The sequence below is a fragment of the Sciurus vulgaris genome (assembly GCF_902686455.1).
Source record: "Sciurus vulgaris genome assembly, chromosome: 3".
Taxonomy (NCBI): Eukaryota; Metazoa; Chordata; class Mammalia; order Rodentia; family Sciuridae; genus Sciurus; species Sciurus vulgaris.
The window spans coordinates 106,596,669-106,622,325 of record NC_136463.1 but is presented as its reverse complement, the minus strand read 5'-3'; the positions used below and the strand labels follow the sequence as shown (position 1 = coordinate 106,622,325).

Below are 25,657 nucleotides of genomic sequence, written 5' to 3'. Positions count from 1 at the left end.
TGCAAGTTTGAGGCCAGTCTCAGTAACTTACAGTAACTTAGTGGGACCCTGTCTCTAAAGAAAAAAATTACAAAGGGCTGGGGATATAGCTCAGTGGCATCCCTGGATTCAATCCCTTGTGCCAAAAGATAACTTGTTAAAATTCCAATTGTCCAATTTAAACAAAAAAATGGTAAAAATTGCATTCACTATGTAGATTTTTCTTAGAAACCAAAATCAACTGATTTAATGATTCTAACTTTAATACCAATTAAATGATTATTTAAAAACAAAATTTTTAAAATTAGAACATTTAATAAAATAAAAAACTGATAAAGGGATAAAATCCTAATGGAGAACTATTTGGTAGTTTATGAAATGTTGCAACAAATAAATATAATGAAGATACTTACATTTAACTTTGGGCTGATATTTAATATTATATGGTGAAAAATCGATGCAATCAACCATTACAGTAATAATATGAACAATCCTGTCCAAGAACAACAAATTCTAGGGAAAAAGAGTACCATAATTAGAAATTTCCAGCTACTAGCCACCCAATAATAAGCAGCAACAACAACCAAGTAAGACTTTCTTCCATAAATACCATAACACACATTCCATAGTTTTTAACTATATAAGGTACAAGTATATGGTTATAAATATTTCCCAGGTTACTATTATATACCAAATACTACACTTTATTATCAAAATTCAGGGGTGGGGGGGGAATCATTCGTCTTTAAGGTGCCCATTAAACACCTCATATGTTCAGAGTGGAAGTGCCAAGCTTAAAATGAGATGGGGCATGGGGGGGGGGGGGATGCTGGGAATAGAACCCAAGACAGATGCTACAAGTGCTATATCACTAAGCTACATTCCTAGCCCTAGTAACTGGATTCTTCATCAAATTCTTCTTAAAAATTGAAGAAGTAAGGAAGTAGTCAATAATTCCAGTGGAAACATATAATGAAAATACTTTTAAGCTATTCCAATACTCTTTCTTCCTCCCCCAATCCAGCTAAAATAAAAGGTCCAGACTCGAAGACTACCAAATTGTGTGTGTGTGTGTGGGGGCGGGGGAGGATAGCACCAGCAGACTAAAAGCAGAACAAAGAAAATTCATGGCTGATAAGCCAAAGAGAACACTTCAAAAACAATGAGCTTGGGCTGGGGATATGGCTCAGTTGGTAGAGTGCCTGCCTTGCATGCACAAGGCCCTGGGTTCAATCCCCAGCACCGTAAAAAACAAACAAACAAATAAACAATGAGCTTTCTAAATAGAACCTCAAGGAAACAGAAGTCACAGTGATGTTTATAAAAGTCAAATGGTTGATTAAAAGTTTGTCGCATGTAAAGATGTATAAAACAACTGGCCAGTGTTTCTTCTCCCCTTTATCTTCCATTACCTTCCATTTGTTCACTTGACTGTATTAGCCTCTGCCACAGAAAGAAAACAATGCCCCTGTTATCTATGAAAATCATATGGAAGGTCTGTCCAAATGGGAAGCTTCACACTCAAAGAAAAGATGTAAAGATGTAAAAGCTAGGAGCTTCCTCCCTGCTCACAATTATAAGGTAAAAGATGACTGTAAACACAATTTTACCACTAAAGCCAGAAAAAGAAAAGTTCTCTATTGTATTAGAAAATACATTCCTATTACCACATGTTCAATATTAATCTTTACTGACAAACACATACAATTTTGAGAAAATCCAGCACCATGATGATGAAAGTGTGATAAATACAAATTAACTTTAATCCACCAAGAGTCAATGCCAAGAAACACAATATTCTCAGAGGTTGAGGGCAATCATATTCAGTGAAAACATTAAATGTAAAATCAAAACAGTTCAATACTTCTCTTAACATGTGTACTGCAAAGGAATGGGCACAGCTAGAAATAAAGCTTCAAGAAAGCAGTAACCAAACCAAAGGAAAACAAAACACACAAAACCACGTGGAAAAAGTAAAGAACATAGAAGACAAAGTCAAAGGTCCAAAAACTTTCTAAATTGTACTGGGGGTTGGGGGGGGGGGGAGGTACTCAGATGTCTAGGGTCTTGGAAAGTTGCTGAGGGTGGCCTCAACCTTGCAATACTCCTGCCTCAAACTCCCTAGTCACTGGTATTACAGACATGAACCACTGGGTCTGGACCAATGTCATTTTCGTTAAAGCATTCAAAAGACCCTGAAGGACCAAAGCAACCAATCTTGAAGAAAAATACCACAAATAGGAGGCATCACACATCCTGACTTAAAATATATTGCTACATAGGTATGTAATCAAACAGCTTAGTACTAGCAATGAAACAGACATAAAGACCAATGGAACAAAGAGACCAGAAATAAATTCTCACATGTGTGCTCCTACAACAAGAGTGCTAACAATACACAAAGGAGAAAAGATGGTCTCTTTAATAAATTATGCCAAGAAAAACAAACGGACAAGTGCAGAAGAATAAAACTGGATCATTATCTGATACCATGTTTACTCAAAATGGAAGACTTAAATATTAATACCTAACATAATAATAAAAACAGGAACGACATCTTCACATTGGTCTTCCTAATGATTTCCTGTAAGACAGCAAAAGGGCAAAAAAAGCAAATGTAGACCAACAGGATTACTTCAAACTAAAGATTCTGCACAGTGAAAGAAACAGCATGAAGTGACAATTTATGGAAGAATATATATGCAAACCATATTTAATTGAATACCTAAATTACATAAGGAGCTCAAATAACCCAATATTAAGAAAACAAATAACCGAACTTTAAAATGAATAGAAAATCTAGATAAACATTTCTCAAACTGGATGTGATAATGCACACCTATAATCCCAGTGATTTCAATTCCTGGGACTGAAGGGATTCCAGTAACAAACGAACAAAAACCCCCAGATTACTCAAAAATAGACACAGCCCAGCAAGTGGTGACTACCTATAATTTCAGCAACTCAGGAGACTGAAACAGAAATTTCAAGTTTGAGGACCATCTGGGGCAACTTAGTAAGACTGTCTGAAAATAAATAGAGTTGGAATATGAGCTCAGCAGTAGAGCACTTGCCTGTGTCGGCAAGGCCCTGGGTTCTATACCCAATGGGGGGAGGGGATACAAACGGCCAGCAGTGTTATGTATGAAAACGCAATCAACATTAGTACCAGAGAAATGAAAATCAAAGAGATCACCTTATATTTGTTAGAGTGGCTATTTTCAAAAATAAAAAATTCAGATCTCTATTTTCAGAAACAGATCAGTTGTTGGGTAGGATGTGGAAAAAAAAAAAAAGAGTCTCTGTATACTGTGGGAATGAAAACTGGTCCAGTTACTACAGACAACATATGGAGATTCTTTAAAAAATTAAACTATCAACCCACAGTTACTTGGGAGACTGTGGCAGAAGGCCAGTTTGAGACCAGGTGTTCCATGCCTTCTAGGGCAGTTTATGAGATCCCTTCTTAAGCTGTGAGGTAACTTTGGGAGGTAATGGATATTTATGACATCGTGATGATGATTGTATTATATATTAACAACTTTCTACATTTTCTTTTCCAGAACTGGGGACTGCATCTGGGATTACTAGCATGTGCCACCACACTCAGGTGAACAACTTTTTATATGTAAAACATATCTCAATAAAGTGGTATAAAACAACTGTGATACAAATTTTCTTATCCCTAACTCTGCTAACTAACCAAGTAATTATTTACACAAAGACAGGAAGATAGTAGTCATGTATCTAAAAGTTGACAATTATTGTTTCCTCATAAAGAATAAAATGAAGTAAACCGAGAAAAAAATAGGATGCGATAAGACCCATAAGAATGTGTGGGGTGAAATCCTACCAGGTTTTTATCTCCTGGGATGTTATGGGCATCAACTTCAAATTTGATAGAAAAAACCTTTAAAACATAGCATCTCAAAGAAATAAGAAATTACCGGCAATAGACATATATTTAAATTTGAAGAGGAAAGAGGGACTTTTACAGTCAGCTCTCTGGCTAAGGGTGGTGGCATATGCATGTAATACCAATGACTCATGAGGTTGAGGTAGTAGGATCACAACTTCAAGCCTGCCCTCAATCACTTAGAGAGCCCTTCAGCAACTTAGTGAGACACTTTATTAAAAATAAAAGGATCTACTCAATGGTGAAGTCCCCTGGGTTCAATTCCCTGTACTTCCTCCCTCTGCAAACACACACACATACACACAATTTGTTAGTACTCTATATCCATTGGTTCTTCACCTGCAAATTGAACCAACTACAGATCAAAGATACACTCATGCCTTGCTTGATGATGCTTATAGGTCAATGACAGATCACTTAATTTAACAGAGATCCTGTTAAGAGCACCCAAGAGCTGAAAAATTCCTATAACCCTGTGTGACAATGCAGCAATCAATACTGTAACCCATTACATCCTCATGGTGATGCTGGTATAAAGAAACATACTGTGCTTACCAGTAACATAAAAGTATAGCATATATATGTAGAGGACATAATGCTTGATATCATGTTTGCTACTACTTTATGTGTTTACTATACCACACATTTTTATCACTGGAGTGTACTTCTACTTTCTACATGATCTTAAGTTTGCTCTATTGATTTTCGCATGATGAAACTGCCCTAAGGACACATTTCTCAGATGGTATTACCTCTATTAAGTGATGTACAAATATATTTCAAGTGGAGGGAGTGTAAAAAACAAAATCTATAAGTGAACGCATACATTTTTTTTTCCTCATCATTATTGCCTAATACAGTACGACAACTATTTACATAGCATTAGGTATTATAAATAGTCTAGATGATTGTAAGAACACAGGGAAATGTGTACATTATATGCAAATACTTTCATTTTATATAAGTAACTTGACGCTCTGTAAATTTTAAAATCCTAGGCTGCTCCTGAAACCAATTCCCCTCAAATACTAAGCAATGACTACTTTGAAGAACAAAAACTGCTGGGCGTGGCTGCACATGCCTGTAATCCCAGTGATTCAGGAAGGCAGGAGGAATCAAAGTTCAAGGCCAGCCTGGGCAACTTAACAAGACCTCAGCAGCTTAGCAAGATCCTGTTTCCAAATAAAATTTATATAAAAAAGACTGAGAGTATAGTTCAATGGTAAAATGCCCCTGGGATCCTAAGCACACCCTGCCCCCACCAACAAACAAACAAAAAATGAAAAACTTTCAAACAACGGACTTTAAACGTCTAGCAGATATGAGAAAGTGTCCAGGACAGCCTAGGCCTTGTATTGTTATTCTGGAATGCCACATGCAGGTACATAGTAAAACAGTAAGAGTTCTTCACCCTGGTACATGGACCTGAGAGCCCAAAACACAAAATTGTTTCACAAAGCTCTATTTGTTTTCTGTATTAATTTGATCTCTTATAAAATAGAAGCATTAGTAAATGACAGTTCTAAAGCATTATCTCCATTTACTTGAAAAGGATGCTTTAAATACAAAAAAACAAAAAAACAAGTTAGTATCAAAACAAACTCACTGAAAGGGATTCATCTTCCAAACTGGACATTATCTTAGAAGAAAGTTCTTCACAGCACAAATTCTCTTCTGCTGTTGCCACCAAGGCAGCACAGCGAGCAAATGCTTTATATAATTCGGACCAACTTCTAAGTAAAGTCTTCATGGTAGCCTAATAATCAAGAAATTTTATTAATACATACCCATGTTTCCAACAATAGAATCAATACATCTTTTAAGGTGTCAGAGAAGACACTAGCATAGGTAATAACTTTTCCCAATTACCAAAAAGTTCTAATATAATTAATATCACAATATCAGTAATCAAAAGTCAAAACAAACCTCTCTCAACCATTTTCCTTTCCCTTCACTAATAAAGTTTTATGAATTCTATTTTAGGCAAAACTATTGTTTAAGTTCATTATAAAAGTCAAAAAGGCAATATTTTTAGGAAAGCACAAACTCTTTACATATAAAAATTTGACATGGTCTTACCACCGGAAATCTCTGCATTGAAAAAATATGGTTGATTGGTAAAGTCAGTGCACCATAGATGGCACTAAAATTATGTTCTAATGCATCACCTTGATTCACTTCATTGGTCTGAAAAAAGAAAGTGAAAAAGTTATCCTGATCCCACATAGTTATTTGTAATATTTGTAATAGGTATAACAGACCTTTGTTATGCTAGTAACATTCAAGAGGTTTTGAACTCCTCCTTGATAGCTATGAATATGACCTATTTGTACATAAAATCTCTGCAGATAAAATCAAGTTAAGACAAAAGTCATACTGCATTAGGGTAACCCTGAATCCAATGAATGGTATCCTCATAAGGGGAAGAAAATCTGGACACATTGGCAACATGAGGAAGAATACCATGTGAAAATCGAGGAAAAGACTAAAGTCGCATGGTCACAAGTGAAATAACGTTAAGGACTACCAGCTACCATCAGAAACTAAGAGGAATGGATCGGATTCTCCCTAAAGAGCGTCAGAAGGAACCAATCCTATGTAACACCTTCACTCTGAATTTCTGGCTTCTAGAAGTATGAGAGGTGTAGCTCAGTGACAGAGTGCTGTCCTGGCACCATCTCCAGCACAAAAACAATTTGTCCATGAACAGTGAACTTGTGCTCCATATTCTGTCAGTATCAACTCCTTTTTAGTATTTAAATATAAGAAATAGTAGTCAGTTCAACAGATTACTGACTATAGGGGAACATTAAATGGTTTTGAGGTAATACAGCTTCGTCATAATTTAGAACAAATTCAAGATGATCATTATTATTCACTACCGGTAACTACTGAAAAGACCCAAGATATGTAAGTATCTATATGTATTACACGTAAGCCTTTACAATCACTATCGTAGAAAACACAGCTGCATAGAACCCTTATTAAGTTAGACTTTTTTGGTAAAGAAGGCAGACGTGCAATGAACCGAACAAAAAAACCCCAATGAAATCAATCCAGTAAGGAGAAATACCAACAGCACACACACAAAAATGTATTATCTTCTATTCAAATTCAAAGTTCTAGCTGGGTGTGGAGGCCCAGACCTGTAAATCTAAATAAGCAAGAGAACTGCAAGCTCAAGGCCAGTCTGGACAACAACTAGAAAAGGCTGGGGATGTAGCCTAGTGGGAAAATGCTGGCCTGGCATGGCAATTGTGAGACCCCAGGTACAATCCTAGATCCACCCTTCAACACACACACAAATTCAAGCTTCTATTAATATCCTGAAGTGCTCTAACAAAAAAGAAAAAGTTTCAAAATTTTAATGGAAATATACAGATTTATATCATACCTGATTAATCATCTCGGTTAATGGGGTGACTATAATACTCCACATTCTCCACAGATGCTCCTTGTTTTCCAATTCCTTTGCATTTTGATTAATAACATTTAATACAGAGTCACTAAAAGCTAATGGTGAAGTTGGACCAGAAAGCACACAGCCTACAAGTGTTTCAAGATTGAGAAAAAACCTAATGGAAAAAAAAATATAAATGCGTTATTGAATATTTTTCCTAAAATACATTAACTGCACATTAACAATATAATAAAAGTAATTACAAAGAAAAGAAAAAACAAGTTCCCTGATTTATGAAAATTATTTAACAAAAGAAGCTCATTCATTACATAATCTTCCCAAAAGAAATTTCATAAAACTTCAGGTTATTTTATTTCTTTTTTGGTAATGGGGACTGAACCCAAGGGCCCTTTTCCATTGAGCTCCATACCCAAACCCATTTATTTTTTATTTTGAGACAGGGTCTCACGGAGTCTCCTAGCCTGGCCTCAAACTTGCAAACTTCCTGTCTCAGCATCCTGAATCACTGGGATTACAGGTGTCCACTATCATACGTGGCTTCATATTAATTCATTTACACCTTTTTGCAAAGCTGGGAACTACACCAAGAAACTTTTGCATATTGCATCATCATTCTACCACTAAGCTAACTCCTCAGCCTACGGGTTATTTAACGTACAAACTTACCTTTCATCTGCTACACATTCCAGGAGATTATTGTTGAAAATTAACTGAATTAAGAACAAAGCTGGAGTTCCCTGAAAAAAAGGAGAAAATGAAGTCAATCTTCTCAGTTATAAAACATAGTATACTTGTTTTCTATAAACAGTTAAATAATAATTGCCTAGAATAAAAAAGTTAAATTTTAATTAGGTATCACAATGGCAACTTCCCAAAACTACAAACAAACCCCAGCATCTTTCTGTTCTAAGTAAGAGTTATCCTTCTACAGGAAAAATAAAGCACTGGTGAGATTCCAGACCTTTAAAAAGCATTAACTTAAAACATACTAAATCCCTATCTACACCTTGTAAGTCAGTTCATTTCACAATATTAAGCCAATGTTTCTAAACAGAAAATCTGTAAGAATACTGAGCTCTATTGTGTACAAATGAACAGAAATCTTTCCTTCTGGGGTCTATTACTTAATCTAGGAAAAGTACTTTCACCTATTGATATAATACTATTTAATTTTTTAATGTATTTATCCGTTTTTTACATTGGTCAACTTATTTCAAATCCTGTACTCTCAGAATCTTAAAACCTAAGTGTCACCTTTATATAAGAAAATATCAAGAAACTTTTTTGCCAATCTTTATCATATCATTACATTTAAGATACTTGCATTAAGAATATCCATATTAGCAACCTGATATGCTGGTGAACCTAATACTTTCTGAGGAAGTCCTTGAATTGTAATTTCCATGAGAACCTAAGGGGGTGAAAAAAAAAAAAAAGATTACACTAGTTAGCCGTAAAAACATCACTTTATGGGCTGGGACAGGGGCTTAATTCAGTGGTAGAGTGCTTGCCTAGTACGTGTAAGGCTCCAGAATTAATCCCCAGTAACAGTTAAAAAAAAAAAAAAAAAAAAAAAGTTAATCTACTTAGTAAAATACTATTCTAGTAGTATTTTAATTATTTATTACAAAAAATGTTCTTTCATTAACATTTATTAACATATACATATTTACATTAGGTTAAAAATTTCAAATACATAAATCTAGAAAGTAAAATGCAAAGTAAGTAATTTACAGATAATGAACGCTTTCAGTTTGGAATCTATTTTCATAGACCTTCTAAATGTCTGCATGTGTAGGTATATAGAAAGAAACTCCTAGGCTGAATTACATATATATTTGCTTTCTCGGTAATGCTGGGATATGAATCCAGGTTCTACTGTTATGCTAAACCACAGCTCCATTTGTACAATATTCAAAATCAATGATATTTAATCATTTCACAATAATTGTGAAATGTGTAAATCCTTAATTAATTTAAAATATTGCAACTACCCTACATTTTACTTTGTTATGGAGATTCTGCATTAATATATACTGATGCTGCTATATGAATCAACGTCTATTATTTGTTTATTCAACCATTTTTCTAAAAATGAGTGTTGAGCCTATTTCTATTTTATACTGTTAAATAAAATTTGAAATGAATTATGTATTCAATAATGCCAGAAACATATATTTCACAGAACTGTTAACTAGAAGCCAGTTATAAAATTGCTAGATTAAATATGACTGAACCTACCAAACTGCTCTCCAAAAATCTTACTATACTGCTATTAACATGAACTGTATAACTTAAGTGTCAACAGGACAAAGAATTACTAAAAACATGATTTTATATATTCTTTGAAACACATTAAAAGATAGCATTTATTTTGTGCCTGACGCATAGTATTTTCCATGTATCAACCCATTTAATCACCTACCAATGCTACACTGACTCTTTACAAATCAGTGAGACCAAAAGGGCAGATAAATTGTGCAAATTCACTCAGCTAAGAACAGATGGGGGGTTTAGAGGTATAGCTCAGTTCTAGAGCTTCTACCTAGCCAATGCAAAGTGCTGGGTTCATTCCCCAGTACCATCATAATAAAATAAAAAATAGTTGGTCAGAGATTCAACCAAATGTGCTCTAGAGCCCTATTATAAACCACAAGCTATACTGCCATGGTACATTTATTTGTCACTATACATAAAGAAAACATAAGGAATTTAAATTAAGGTATCATTTGCGCTAGAGCAACTTTTTTGGGTGGCTTACTATTATAAAATTTATATACAAGCCAAGTACTGTCCCATATGCCTGTAACACCAGCTTAGAGGCTAAGGCAAGTTTAAGAAGAGCAAATTTGAGGCCAATGTTTCTCAAAGTAAGACCTGGATGTAGCTCGGTGACAGTGCTCCCGGGTTCAATTCCCAGTCTGTGATTAAAAAACGTAACAAAAGAATCCAGCAACTATATACTATTTATACTTTCTCTATTCCTTCTCCACTGTATGTTTTAAAAATGTATTTAAAAGCTGGCGATGAACATCAGTGGTAGAGGCTCTCCTAGCCTAACAGGCTCTGAGCTCAAGTCCTAGCACTGTACAAAACACAAAACAAAAATGTATTTAATACCAAAGTCATTATCGGAGTTAAAGAGTTAATTTAACAGGAGGCTGAAGCAGGAGGATCAAAAGTTCCAAGAAACCCGGGCAACTGAGACACTGTCTCAAACTAAAAATGGGCTAGTGATAGATACAGCTCATTGGTAGAGTGCTTATCTGCCATCCTTGAGCCCCTAGGTTACAATTCTAGTACTGGTCAATAATGTATTCACCAGCTAATAATTAGTGGTAATTCAGCACTCTTGTCATTATATTAGTAGACATTCAGTTTCTTCAGTTCATATTTCATGCCCTTTACATCATTTTCTCAGCATAGCACATTCTTTTTATTACTTTGAAAGACTTTAATAAAATAGCTAATATAGTCATTTGCTTTATTATGTTTTAAATGACTAATATCAATAGAAGGGTATTTATTACAGGAAAAAGCTGATGATTAAATCTTGATAAAAACGTCTCTGGAAATCTGATGTATGCAAATAAACATTAAAATTTGTTTCAAATATGATTTATTCAAAGTTCAATTTACATATATACTTACCAATGTTTTTGACACAGGATATACTTCTGACTTCACTATACTTTCCAATGATTTTAGTAGGAGGGTCAGAACTTCAGAACCTGATCTTTCTTTTCTGTTACCTATCAAAAGGTAAGATTATAGTTCTAAATATGTATTTTAGAGATTTATATGCATAAAAAGCTATAAAAATTATTTACTAATTTTCCCCCAAAATCAACAATAAATGCTTTAAAGTAAATGAGGAAGCCAAGTACAGAGGCACACCTCTGTAATTTCAACTATTCAGGATGCAGAAGAATGGCAATTTCTCAGGCATGTGGACACTAGCCCCTTTCTCAAAACAAAATGGGCTGGGAATGTACCTTGGTGGTAAAGTGCCCCTGGGTTCAATCCCAGTACTGCAAAAGAAAGGGGGGGGGGGGGGGGAAGTAGTATGGAAACTGATACAATATAATTTTCAAATTCATTTTATACACGAAAGACAGACAATTCACTGAGTTCTAGAAAATCATTTCATCTAGTCCTCTGGAATGAATCCCTTCACAAGTACAAACTCTGCTACACAACAGATCAAGTCCTGTTGTGCAAAAAATTGTCCTGTTCCTGACAGAGGCATGAAAGTGGAGTAAAACCCTAACAGATTTAAACAATGAAGCTGGCGGAAGAGTAAATGATGGCTTCTGTTTCCTATTTATCAGAGGTAAAAGTTGCTCGGCCAGAGGGGAGGAACTTAAGGGACTCAGAAGGAAGTGTTTTCAGAATGGAAGGAAAACAAAACCCTCAAGTTAGAGGAGAAAGAAGAACCCTTAGGGAAAAGGAAGAGAAAGAAGATAACTCTACTATGTGAGGAACAGGACTCAACCTTTCAGGGTCTTACTGTGTACAATCTTAAGTACAGAGTTGAGGAAATAATGAGGGATGGTGTGGAGGTTATTTCAATTTATTAGCTAGTGGATTCTGAGTGAGAGGAGAAAGAGGAAGAAGGAAAGTCTCTGACGTAAAAAAGGTAATGACTACCTCCCAGACAGAAAATAAGAGACCTTATATGAACTTAAAGAACTTGCCTTTGGTTACTTGGTTTGGGACTCAGAGAAAAAGTAGGTGAAATGCCAGGTGGTACACAAAACACAGAAGAAAAGGAAAGAGCAAGGCTCAGAAGTCAAAGAAGTGGGATCAGCTGTCTGACCTGACCTAGCCCACAAAATCAGAGATAAGTTATACATAAGCATAAAAAGCATCTGTGTCCATTTAACCTTCAAAGCAGTCTATAAGGACTGAGGACCAAACTCGGGCCTTGCTCGTGCTAGGCAAGTGCTCTGACACTGAGCTAAATCCCCAACTCCTGCATTGATTGCTCACTGACTACAGCCTATCATCCGCCATTTGCCCGCCTCTTGCCTTGCCCAACAGCTGCCTGCTGTTGCCTGTAAGTCCACTGTCGCAATACCCGCTGATTTGGTTACACATGGCTACCGCCCTTTTGAGACAACAGCCAGGACCTGCAGGACCCCTGGCCTGACCACGTCCATGCCCTGAGCTGCAGATCCCCATGTCAGTAAGGCCATCTTGCAGCATCCTGAAAGTGGAAGCTCCCATCTTTACGTGGGGAAAATCCCATCCTGAGACGACTGCTAGAGACTGGAAGCTCATTATCAGGTACCTCTCATGCATCAGGTTACTGAAGATTGGGAGGTTTGAATAGTGTAAGACTGTTAAAGATTTTTTTCCCCTTTTTTTGGAAAAATTTTAAATTTTTATTTATTTTTCTTGCTCTCTCTATTCACCTTCTGTTCACCTGTTTCCTCAGAGTCTCTTTCTCCCTTTTTTATTGGGGGGTGGGGTATGAAAAATGGTGGAATGAGACAGATCTGCATCATTACCCTATGTACATGTATGATTACACGAATGGTATGAATCTACAATGTGTGCAACCATAGAAACGAAATGATGTACCCCATTTGTGTACAATGAATCAAAATGCAGTCTGTAAAAAATTAAAAACAAATAATTAAAAAAATAAATTAAAAAACAAGGGGGAGGTTTTCATCCTTCTTATCAGATAAAGTGGACTTCAAACCTAAGTTAGTCAGAAGTCAGAGGGGATTAAAAAAAAAGGACATTTCATACTGCTTAAGGGAAGCATAAATCAGCAAGACATAATGATCATAAATATCTATGCCCCAAACAACGGTGCATCCATGTACATCAAACAAATACTTCTTAATTCCAGGAATCAAACAGACCACAAAACAATAATTCTGGGCGACTTTAACACACCACTGTCACCACTGGATAGATCTTCCAAACAAACCTATACAAAGAAACCAGAGAACTCAATAACACAATCAGAAAGAGTGATGCAGGAGGTATCACAATACCAGACTTTAAGCTCTACTACAGAGCAATGGTAACAAAAATAGCATGTTACTGGCACCAAAATAGACAGGTAGACCAATGGTACAGGATAGAAGACACAGCATACCCACATAAGTACAATTATTTTATTCTAGACAAAAGTGCCAAAAACATACAATGAAGAAAAGACAGCCATTCAACAAATGGTACTGGAAATCCATATGCAGTAATATGAAATTAAACCCTATCTCTCACCCTGTACCAAACTCAACTCAAACAGATGAAAAAGTAGGCGTGAATCTCCATCACGTTAGCTTAGGACCAGACCTCCTTAACAAGACCCCCATAGCACAAGAAACAAAAGCAAGAATCAATAAATGGGATAGATTCAAACTAAAAAGCTTTTCTCAGCAAAGGAAATAATGTGAAAAGAAGAGCTTACAGAGTGGGAGAAAATCTTTTCGACACACACTTAATGCAGAGCACTAATCTCCAAAATTTATAAAAAACTTAAAAAACCTTACACCCAAAATACAAAGAACCCAATCAATATATGTGCTATGGAACTGGGCAGACACTTCATAGAAGATAAACAGGTGATCAGCATATATATATGAAAAAGTGCTCATCATCATCTCCAGTAATTAGAGAAAAGAAATTTAAACCACCCTAAGATTTCATCTAATTCCAATTAGAATGTCTATTAACACACAAGCAATAATAACTTGGTGTGGATGTGGGAATAAAAGGCACACTTTTACATTGCTGGTGGAGTTGCAAATTGGTGCAGCCACTCTGGAAAGCAGTATGGAGATTTCTCAAAAAACTTGGAATGGACCCACCATTTGACCCAGCTATCCCACTCCTTGGCCTATACCCAAAGGACTTAAAATCAGCATACTACAGTGATGCAGCCATATCAATGTTCATAGCTGCTCAAGTCACAATAGCTACATTGTGGAACCCACAAAGATGCCCTTCAATTGATGAATGGATAAAGAATATTACTCTGCCATAAAGAAGAATAAAATTATGGCATTTTTTTTAGTAAATGGATGGAGTTGGTGAATATCATGCTAAATGAAATAGGCCAAGCCCAAAAAACCAAAGGCTGAATGTTTTCTCTGATAAGTGGATGACACACGTAACAAAGGGGGATAATGGGGGGAGGGAAGATAAGAATGAGGGAACTATGGATGATGTAGAGGAAATCAGGGTGGGAGGGGATGGGGGAAAGAAAGATAGTAGAATGAGGTAGACAGTATTACCCTCATGAAAGGTGTAAATCTACATTGTGTATGACCATAGAAATGAAAAGTTGTACCTCATTTGTGCACAATGAATCAAAATGCTGTCTGTAAAGATAAAAATTTACTTAAAAAAAGCATGTGTATATATTTAAATGTCCATCAGGAGTCACCAAGTTTTTAAGGAAAATAGATATGACTCTTTACTAAGTAGAAAAGCTAACATCCAAAGAAACAGACCACAAAACAAAAGAAAACTTTAGAAGTGTGATCAGTAGCTTCAGAGAGATGCAAGACTGTAATAAAAAACTTCCATCCAGGGTCTGTGGTTGTGGCTCAGTAGTAGAGCCCTTGAGTAGCATATATGAGGCACTGGGTTCAATCCTCAGCACCACAAAAAAAATAAATAAAACAAAGGCATTTTTTTTTAAAAGGCTAGAGATGTGGTTCAGTGGTTAAATGCCCCTGGGTTTAATCCCTGGTACCAAAAAATTTTTAAAAATAAATAAAATTATATTAAAAAAAAATTCCATCCAGGTGTCTGTAAATTCAAAAACTCAACAAATGATCTGAGTAGTAGAATGGACATACCTGAAGAAAGAATGAGCAATCTAGATAAACAACTAGAAAATTTCTGTAAGGATATAATACAGGGCTGGGGTCGTGGCTCAGTGGTAGAGCACTTGCCTAGCATGTGTGAGGCACTGGGTTCGATTCTCAGCACCACATATAAATAAAATAAAGGCATGCTGCCCATCTACAACTCCAAAAAAAAGGCTAAGAGGATAGATTCAGAAATGTCTTTGATAGGAACTCCAAAAAAGATAGTAAAGAGAATGGTGCAGAGGACATATTTAAAGCAGACATATTTAAAGCAATAACTGAAGTAAACTTTCCTGAGCTAAGGAAGAATTCTAGTCTTGAGACAGTGAAAGCTCACCAAACATTAAGCAGGATTAATGAAAACAGACTTAGTCCTAGACATGTCTTGGTGAAGTTTTAAAATTCGAGTTATAAAAAGAAAATCATAAAGGCTTCTAGAGAGAAAAGAAATGGCCTACAGAGGAACAAGAATCAGAAAGACAGTGCCCAGAAAGATACTGGGCACCAAGGATGCTAGAAGTAAGTGGAGCAACATCATAAAATTCTTTAGGAAGTGGTTTTCAGCATAGAATCCTATATCCAATCAAATGAGCATTTGCTTTTGAGGGTAAAACAAAGATGTTTTCTGATGTTGAAGAATTTAGAAAGTGTATTTCTTGTTTACCATTTTTGAAAGAATTACTGGAGAATATATATACTTTAGCAATCTTGGTGACTGTAACCCATCTACAAAATGCTTTCTTCACAAAGCACATCTAGAAAATCAACAAGTAAAACATCACATTTCTACCTAGAGGGTGGGAAACTAACAGTTTATTTGGGGATTATTACCTAGATGTTGGTAAAATTAAAGGGTATATTTTAAAAATTTCATGTTAGCCATCCTACCTTGTTCGGAAAAACCTTCTATACTACTTGAGGGGGAGGAAGGAATCTTATCAATGTAACAGATGGCAAAAGCTGAAGGAAAAGTACTAGAAACACATGGGAAAGATGGCAAGTTAAGTTTGAATATAAGAAAATGTAGAAGCTGAATCAAGAGAAGTTTATCTTTTTATCATTTATCACAGTGAATCATTTGGTGAAAAATCATTTCATCAATATAGTGGTGCTTACCTGATTCAGTAATTGATTTCACCAAGCTAATTAGCTCCTTCCAGATAGCACTGACAACAGTATCTGTCAAACAAAGTAATTTCAATGATGTATATATGAACCAATGCTCTCCCATTTCTTCCATATAAAAAGAAATAAACTGAGCAATATTTAACACTGTGATTATAATTTCCCTATATTCATTGCTGCAATAAATTTATAAAGTTTGAAGTTTTAACACTGAATCATACATATAAGGGTAATTACTTAATATATTTCCCATTGTGCTATTTTCTGATTTATCTGTATGAAACTCATCAGTTATCAGAAAGGAAATACAATGAATCATAAAAATATCTGACACCAGTAGGGAAAAACCATGTGATTCATTATTCAACCACTTAAATGGCAAAATATTCTTCTTTTTGTGGTAGTATCAGGGATTGAACCCAGGGGTACTCTACCACTGAGTTACATTACTGATTCCTTTTACTTTTTGAGACAGGAGCTTGGTAGGTGTCCCAGGCTGGCCTGGGAATTTGCAATCCTCCTGCCAGAGCCTTCATAGTAGCAAGAAAAATGGCACGTACTATTCTGCCTGGTAAAATATTCAATTTTAAGAATATTTTCTTTCTTCATTATTTGATAGGCTATGGACCCAGGGGTTTAAATGCATTTACATGCTACAGCCATTGAGCCTAGGCATGAATCACAGCTTGACCACTTGCTACGTGTCTTTACCAAAGTTACTGACATCCTTGTACAACTCAGTTTCCTCATTTGCAAAATGGACTGACACAGGTTGCTTTGAAGAGTAAATGAATTAAGTATTCAGTGCCCAATCTGACTACTAAGAGGTACCATCTTACCTTATTTTATTTTGGACTGGGGACTGGACCCAGGGGTACTTTACCACTGAGCTATATCCCCAATCCTTTATATTTTTAATTTAAGGTAGGGTCTCAATGTCCAGGTTGGCCCTGAACTTCTGGCGGCTTATAATTACAGGCAAGCACCACTGTGCCCGGCTCTATTTTACTTTATTTTAAAACACAGTTTTGAATTAAAAAAAAAAAAAAAAATTCTTAAATATTTACCAGAAGCATCCTTTCCAACTGCAAGAAAGCTATCATGCACAGCAGCAATAAGTGTATGTGCATGCTTGGAAAAAAAAGAAGGGCTGCTGATTAACGGATGTTCAAGTGGCTCTAAAACAGAAAGAACAAAGGATAATTCAGTAAACAAAAGATATACGACAACATTCTCAAAATAAAATTTTAGATGGTCTGAATGGATGTGATTTTTATTAAAACACTTTGCACTTATTTCATACACAATTACAGAATCATCACTGTGCTATGTATTACTCTGACACACTAAGTCCTGGTATGATCTATCAAAATGTAAAAAAGGATTCTATGTCATGTACAACAAATTAAAACAAATTAACAAATTTAAAAAATAAAAAATAATTTTAAAAATAATTAAATACCTAAGCTTAACACAAGTTTGTGTTGCTTAGCAAAACTCAATACTTCTGGACCCATCAAAAAATGAAGCAACATTTCAAGTCCCAAAAGTTGAATGGAAGGGATTGTGGCCATTCCACCTAAATTTGAACTCAAGTTCATGCGTGAATTTCCAGGAACTCCATATGGGGAAGCACCTTTAAATAAAAAAAAAAAAAAGTAAGTTAGTTATTCAAGCTTATTTTATATTACCTAACCAAATGCATGTAATTCATATCATTACAATAAAATGTAATTTCCAAAACAAATAGTTTAAAATTTCAGGCAGTAATCCACACCTTGTAATTAGGAATACACAGGTCTTTCTGGTACCTGAATATAAAAAAAAGTCTCAGAATGCCTAACAAAATAACAATAGCAATTAATTGTTTATGTTGTACAATAAGCCACATTTCTTTTATCTGCAAATATCTGTTGTCTTTAATTAAAGCTCCAAGATTCTGGTACGGAAACAAACAGGGAACTTTATGGTCCTTTATGTTAGTCATCCTGAGTTTTAGTAAAGCACATTCATCTTTTCCAACTACAACACTGTAACTTAAAACAGTAATCAGTAACAAAAACAAAATATATAATGTCTTTTTTGACAATGGATCAAAAAAAATGATAAAGTACTTCACTTCTTGTGAAAAATACTAAGCAAAAGAGCCTTCATTCAAAGTCTTTTCAATAAAGAAAAATGGAAGTCTATTTCTTACCTTTGTGTACAGGAGTCATAGGACTTAAGCCTGGAGAAGTAGCTATACGAGACGAATTGCCTTGAGGTGAAACACTAGAATCAGTGCTTATTGTACTCTGAATCAGAGGAACACAAACCTTTTGGGGTGAAAGAAGGAAAAATGTCTATCTTTAAACTGAGTGTCACATTTTTAAAAGTCTTATATAAAAATTCTGTTAAGAAGCAATTTTAATTCTTTTGATGTGGACACTGGGCACCCTAATTCAAAAATCTACAAAAGTTCCAAAAGCCAGAACTGTGAGCCCTAGGAGTTCACTGTTGGAAAATTTCACACCTAAGTAGTCTCAGAGATGGGCCATTCAAAACACTGGAACACTAAAAATAGTGTAAAACTATCTTTAAGCTGTATGTATAAGGTGTAATATAAAAGAAATGAATTTCACATTTAGACTTGAGTCTCTTTATATATATATGCAAATAATTCAAAATCTGAAATACAATACTCTCCCTTTTTGGTCCTAAGCATTTCAGGTAAGGAACACTCAAACTTGTACTGAATTTTTTTTTTTTGGGTGCTGGGGATCGAACCCAGGGTCTTATGCTTGCAAGACAAGCACTCTACCGACTGAGCTATCTCCCCAGCCCAAACTTGTACTGAATTTTATTGGTTGTCTCCTTGCAGACTTAAAACTAGAATTCAAGAAAATAAAAAAATTTTAACTGTATTTGTCCAATAAGTGTATTATCTTTATATTTCAGTTCTACATCCCAGACAGAAATGTATACATATAAACAACTTTTTAATCCCTCTACTGGGGATTAAACCCAGGGCCTCACACATGGTAGGAAAGCACTTGTTTAGGTTTTTATTATGAGACAAGGTCTAACTAAATTGTCCAAACTGGCTTCAAACTTCCATCCTCCTGCCTGACTCCTGAGTAGTTGGATAAAAGGTATGTAACACCGTATCAGGCCACAATTACTCTTTTTTTTTTTTTTAAACTTTTTTTTAGTTATTGATGGACCTTTTTATTTATTTATATGCACCACTGAGAATCCAATCCAGTGCCTCACACACATTAGGCGAGTGCTCTACCACTGAGCCACAACTCCAGCCCCCAATTACTCCTTTTTATCTGTAAAATCAATTGAGAAAACAAGGTTGGGAATATTAAAAAAAAAAAAAAAAAGTTTAGGCCAGGCATGGTGGCCTGAGACTGAAATCCCAGCTACTTGGAAGGTCAAGAGGCAGGACTCCCAAGTTCAAGGTCAGTTTGGACAATTTAGCAAGACTCTATCTCAAATAAATAAATAGGGAGAATAAAAAAAATAAAAAAGGGCTAGAGATGTAGCTCAGTGGTATAGGGCCCCTGGGTTCAACCTCACTATGGAGGAGAGGGGGAGTAGAGAATATAGATAACATTAAATTTACTACCTAAATGTTGGGAGAGATATTAAAAGACAAAGTAATTTATAATATAATTTTTAAAAACCTACAATGGAATTAAATGATTGATTATAAGTATATAGCCTAGACAAAGGATAACCAAAATATAACTAGGCCACCTTCATATATACCTAGTGTAGCACTTGACTGATATTTCATTGATGTTAAAAATCCTCTGGAGAAGAAAAAAAAAAATCCATCTTAAGATCAATACTCCTAGAATAAGAATAGATATTGTATTTGCTGACTGACATGTGTTACAGGGTTCCATTTCAGGCCATTAGAGAATACCCTTTGGAGAAAATGACCATAAAGTTCTTAATTAATGGAAAAAGAAAAAAAAAAAAAAGCCCTCAAAAAACTATATTGGTCTATTAATACACAGCAAAAGCAACATGAAAAGATTAGTAAGAATTAAAGAACACATCAATTAAAAACAAAAACAAAACAAAAAACCACCACACTACATGGTGGCATTTAACACTTATTATATTACCTGTTCAAAATTAGCAGGGAGATGAGGTCCAAGTCTCATTAGTAAATACCACCAGACTTCTAGTTTTGTTAATGCTAGAGTCTCCGTTCTCACATGGATGGAACTCAAAGGCTGCATTAACAACTTGAGTCTTTTTGCACTACACAGAATATCTTAAAAGAAAATAAGCACATAGGTAAAAAAAAAAAAAAAAAAAAATAGGTGAAGATTAAGCTTTAACAAAGTATGCAAATCTCCTTTTTTCATGGCAAAAGAAAATGTTTTAAAAAATAAAATCAGATTTTCTTGCTCTCTCCAAAATTTTTACTTCTATAAAATTCAGTAAACTGGACCAAAACAATGCATATGAATAAGCAATGTTTATTAGATACTGTGTATCATGGATCACAGGGGATATTTAACAATGTCTACAATATTTTTGGTTATTACAACTGGAAAGATGTTACCAGTATTTGGTGAGATGAAACCCAGGATGCTGCCAAATTTCCTAGAAAGCAGCACACACTCCCCAGCAACAAATATTACCCTATGCAAAATACCAAATTGAAAAGTAGTCCTATGTTAGCACTTGCATTACCTCCATTTGAGAAACAGGCATTTTTACATTATATCAAAACAGGCTATCATTCTTTTAATCAACTAGTTACTTATTCCAAACATTGCTGGCAGCCAGTTGTGATGGTACAATGACTATAATCCCAGTGACTCCTGAGGATGAGTCAGGAGTATTTCAAGTTCAAGTCTACCCTGAGCAACTTAGCCAGATTGTGGCTCAAAAATTAAAAGAAAAAGGACTGAGGATGTAAAGCACCCCTGAGTTCAATCTCCAGCACCAAAAAAAGGAAAAGAAAAAACACCGCTAGGGCCTCTGATTATATTTTAGAAATCTAAACAGACTTCAATTCAGTTCTATCTTACCTTAATAACAATTAAATTGTTAAAATTCAGCATAGAAATAAATTCCAATTGTTTAAATAAAATATACACCAGACGGGTGCCATGTGAGGAGGACTAGGGATATATAAAATTAAAACTTAGTCTATACTCAAGTACCTTGTTAAAAGGACTTGAAATGGATTTTGAAACATCAGTCAAGTCATGTATTTGGTGGAATGGTTTTCATCAATGTTTCTTAAAACTACTCTGCCATGTAGCTATTTCAACTAATACTTCTATAAGAAAATGAAGTCACCCAGGTATGGTGGTGTACACCTATAATCCCAGCAACTCAAGAGAATAAGGTAGGGCGATCACAAATTTGAGTTCAGCCTGGGAAATTTAGTGAGATCATCGCAAAACAAAAATTAAAAGGTTAGGAATGTAACTTGGTGACAGAGTGCCCCTAGGTTAAATCCCTAACATCAGGAAATATTTAAGAAAAAGAAAATCAAATCAAACCACTGCAGAACACAATTTCTCCAGTTCAGGACACTTTCCTTCTGAACACCTTTTATTCATGAAGGGGTTCCACACATAATTTCAAATATTTTAAACCCAAACACTGCCTTATACAACTAGGTACACAGTTATACCTAAATACTCATCAGTTTCTAAACAAATTTTAATAAAGAAAATAGGAAAGATTTCATTTTCAATATAAAAAATGTGCCCCAAAACATACTTTGATCCTTTTATCACTGGGGATGTAAGAAACCCGGGGCATAGCACACATAAGGCAAGAACTCTATACTAAGCTATATCCCTGGCCTTTTTTTTTTTGAGACAGGGTCTCACTAAATTGCCTAAACTGGCCTTGGCTTGCAATCCACCTGCCTCGAGATTAAAATTTTTCAATATTTGTAATAAATGTAAATTAGTAATACAAATAATCACCTTATTAAATACAGTAAAAGTAGAAAGAAAAGGGATTATCAGTAGTCTCTGGCAGGGAAAAACAGGATAAAAAAACATTACCCACACATCTTAAACATAGTAGTAATAAAACCTAAGATTAAATATCACCTAGTTAAGTACTCATTCTCACCCACTTTTGGACCAAATACTCTTCCCCATAAACATAAATATCGAACAACTCCACTGGATAATAGGAAGATAAGGTTATAAGTTCAAAGGAATCACTTTCATACATTAATGTTAACCCACTATTTGGCACTTGTCTAGAAATGGTAGAAAAAAAGCTTAGTAACTGATATTTCATGGCTATCATTTCCTAGTCCCTTAAAGTTAATAAATACCTAAGTTTTGACACAATAATCAGAACAGCTATTGTTTACTCTTGCTTAAAAGTTAAACTGAGTTCATAGAAAAAATTTTAAAACTGTGTATTGAACCCAGGGCACGCAGCTATATCACAGCTATATACCCAGACCCTTTTGAAACAAGGCCTCCCTAATTGTTGAGGCTAGCCTTGAACTTGTGATCCTCCAGCCTTAGCCTCCTGAGTTGCTGGGACTACAGATGTGCACCACCACAATCAACAGAAAATCAAAAACTTTAATTTGTGTACCTGGATTTAAGGCAAAATTATCTATTAAGCTCTTCCACGCAATAAAAGCTATTTTTTTAATCATGGGTGCTCCACTACGAAATCCCAGTTCTTCCAAATGTAACAAAGAATTGATGAAACTTCCACTTCGATGCAAAGTCTAAAAAAAAAAAAAAAAAAAAATCATTAAAAAGTTGTTTATCTGAATGAAACAAAATATGGGCACGGTTTCAATCATTTATTCATTCAACTTAATATATGTCCTTAGAAGACAAAATACATTACTTGAAAAACATAAAATAGATGTCAAGACTTAGGAATGTGAGTTTAAAGAAAATATTAAGCAGTAAGTATGCTTTTAAAATTCAAGATTACAAAAGATACAAAATTCAATAAAGTAGATAATTCATAATACTTCCACTACAGAAAAAATGAGGAAGGTAGATAAATTCCAAATTTTGTCAGTACAATATCAAAGAAAACAGGTACAGGTTGAGTATTCCTTAAAGGAAATGCTTATTAGGACCAGGAGTATTTCAGGTTTTGGAAAATTTACATACATATAAAGAGATTATCTTGAGGATGGAACACAAAACTCATTTGTCTCATACACACACAGCCAAAAGTAATTTTGTGCAATAATTTTTAGTGCACCCAGGTTCAACAGGGAATTGTCACATGAGCTCAGGTGTGGGAATTTCTACTAGTTGTGCCAAGTGAGGACATAAAGGTTTTCCAATTGTGGAATAATTCAGATTAGGGATTGCTCAACCTGTATCTACATGAGAAAATGTGATCAATATTAGAGAAAAAATGTTAAACTTGTAATTAATTTAAAACAATTTTTTTTTCTGGGCAGACTAAAATAGGAAAATTAGCTAAAGGAACATCGTCTGCTGTCACGAATGAAAACAAAATGTAGAAGATGACAATATCTATTATTCAAATGGCAAAATCGAGGGGAAAAAAACTAACTGGCCAGGCACAGAGGCACATGCCTGTAATTCCAGCTGCTCAGGAGGCTGAAGCAAAAGATTCATAAGTCTGAGGTCATCTTGGGCCATTTAGCAAGAACTTGTCTCAAAATTTAAAATTTAGCAAGAACTTGTACTTAGCTCAGTGGTGAAGTACTTGTTTGGCATGCCCAAGTCTGTGGGTTCAATTGCCAATGCCACAAATACAACAAAAGAATCCACAAAAGAAATCTACTACAGTGGGCTGGGGATATAGGTAGAGTGCCTACCTTGCGAGCACAAGGCCCTGGGTTCAATCCCCAGCATCACAAAAAAAAAAAAAAAAAAAAAAAAAAAAAAAAAAAAAAAAAAAAAAAGAAATCTACTACAGACAATAAATTTGAGCAAAGTTACAAAGACCAAAATCAAATATCACTTGTATCTCTCCACATCAGCAATGAACAAACAGAAAAGTATTAGGGAAGCATTTCCATTTACACAGAACCTAAAAGACTTACACACAATCATGATCATGAATCACTTAACAGAAAATGTGTTGTGAAGTCGAAAGTTTCTAAGTACACAAACTAGCATGAAATATTCTACACATCTAGTCTATATATGGTGTATATATGACATCACCTAGTTTTCCTAGGGCTATGATGAACAAGATTAAATGAAGTTCAACACGATACAGCACATACACATGATAAAAATGAAAATGAGGCTGCCTCTGGCATAACACAGTATACTGCTTATGTAAACAAATTTATAACCAGAAGTATATTCTATTAAATGACACAGTTAAATGAGTACTATTTACTATACAAAATTGTATATACTATAATTTTAAAGGACTGCCAGTGCAGGTTTACAATAGCACACCATAAATATGTGAGTAGTATGCTGCACCAAGGTACCAGATGACAGGAATTTTTCAGCTCCACAAAAACATTATGGGACCACTATCACACGTGGAGTTTGTATTCAAGTGCTTGGCTAGCCTGTGCCAGGCCCTGGCTTCAATCCTTAGAACAGCAAAAAAAAATAAGGACCAGGCCCAGTAGCACACACCTGTAATCCCCAGCTAATTGGAAGGCTGAGGCAGAGAGATAATAAATTCAAGGTCAGATTCAGTAATTTAGCTAAACCCTGTCTCAAAGAAATTAAAAGAACTGGGAATGTAGCCAGCATATGTAGAGCATATGCTTAAGACATACAAGCGCCAGGCATGGTGGTACACGCCTGTAATCCCAGAGGCTTGAGAGGCTGAGGCAGGAGGATCACGAATTCAAGGCCAGCCTCAGCAAAAGCAAGGTGATAAGCAACTCAGTGAGACCCTGTCTCTAAATCAAATACAAAATAGAGCTGGGGATGTGGCTCAGTGATCAAGTGGCCCCAAGTTTAATTCCCAGCACCACCACCCCACAAAAAGACACAAAGCCCTTGGGTTTGATCCCTAGTGGGAGGTGGTGCCCATATGGAGACCTGAACTAAAGCACTGCACATGTGTGTATATTTATATATACATGTACATACATGCATATACACATAAAATAGGTGTATAAACACAATTATACACACACACACAAAGTGTGTATGCCCACCCATGCTAGTTACTAGGGATTACACCCAGGTGCTTTCATCCCTGACCCACATCTGCATACCTGTTCCCTTTTTTCTCTTTTTGAGACAGGGTATTACTAAGTTGCTGAAGGTGGTCTTGAACTTATGATCCCCTGGCCTCAATTTCCCAGTTGCCAGGATTATGGGCATAGGCCATTATGCCCAGCTGTTTTATATTTGACAAGGGTGCCAAGGTTACTCAACAAAACAGTTTTTTCAATAAATGCTGAGA

At 35.4% G+C, this 25,657-nt stretch overlaps 1 protein-coding gene across 1 annotated transcript in view; it reads right to left on the bottom strand.

Moving 5' to 3' along the window:
* Window positions 1–25,657, bottom strand: part of RIF1 (replication timing regulatory factor 1) — a 62,623-nt gene that overhangs the window by 24,423 nt on the left and 12,543 nt on the right. The window contains exons 9-21 of the mRNA XM_079134474.1: window positions 22,868–23,006; window positions 20,401–20,552; window positions 18,477–18,594; window positions 17,742–17,915; window positions 17,347–17,457; window positions 16,271–16,333; window positions 10,968–11,068; window positions 8,641–8,727; window positions 7,983–8,053; window positions 7,290–7,470; window positions 5,975–6,082; window positions 5,502–5,651; window positions 393–492 (exon numbers count right to left, since the gene is read on the bottom strand). Coding sequence (XP_078990600.1) covers window positions 393–492; window positions 5,502–5,651; window positions 5,975–6,082; window positions 7,290–7,470; window positions 7,983–8,053; window positions 8,641–8,727; window positions 10,968–11,068; window positions 16,271–16,333; window positions 17,347–17,457; window positions 17,742–17,915; window positions 18,477–18,594; window positions 20,401–20,552; window positions 22,868–23,006 — 1,555 coding nt within the window. The remainder of the gene's footprint in view (window positions 1–392; window positions 493–5,501; window positions 5,652–5,974; window positions 6,083–7,289; window positions 7,471–7,982; window positions 8,054–8,640; window positions 8,728–10,967; window positions 11,069–16,270; window positions 16,334–17,346; window positions 17,458–17,741; window positions 17,916–18,476; window positions 18,595–20,400; window positions 20,553–22,867; window positions 23,007–25,657) is intronic.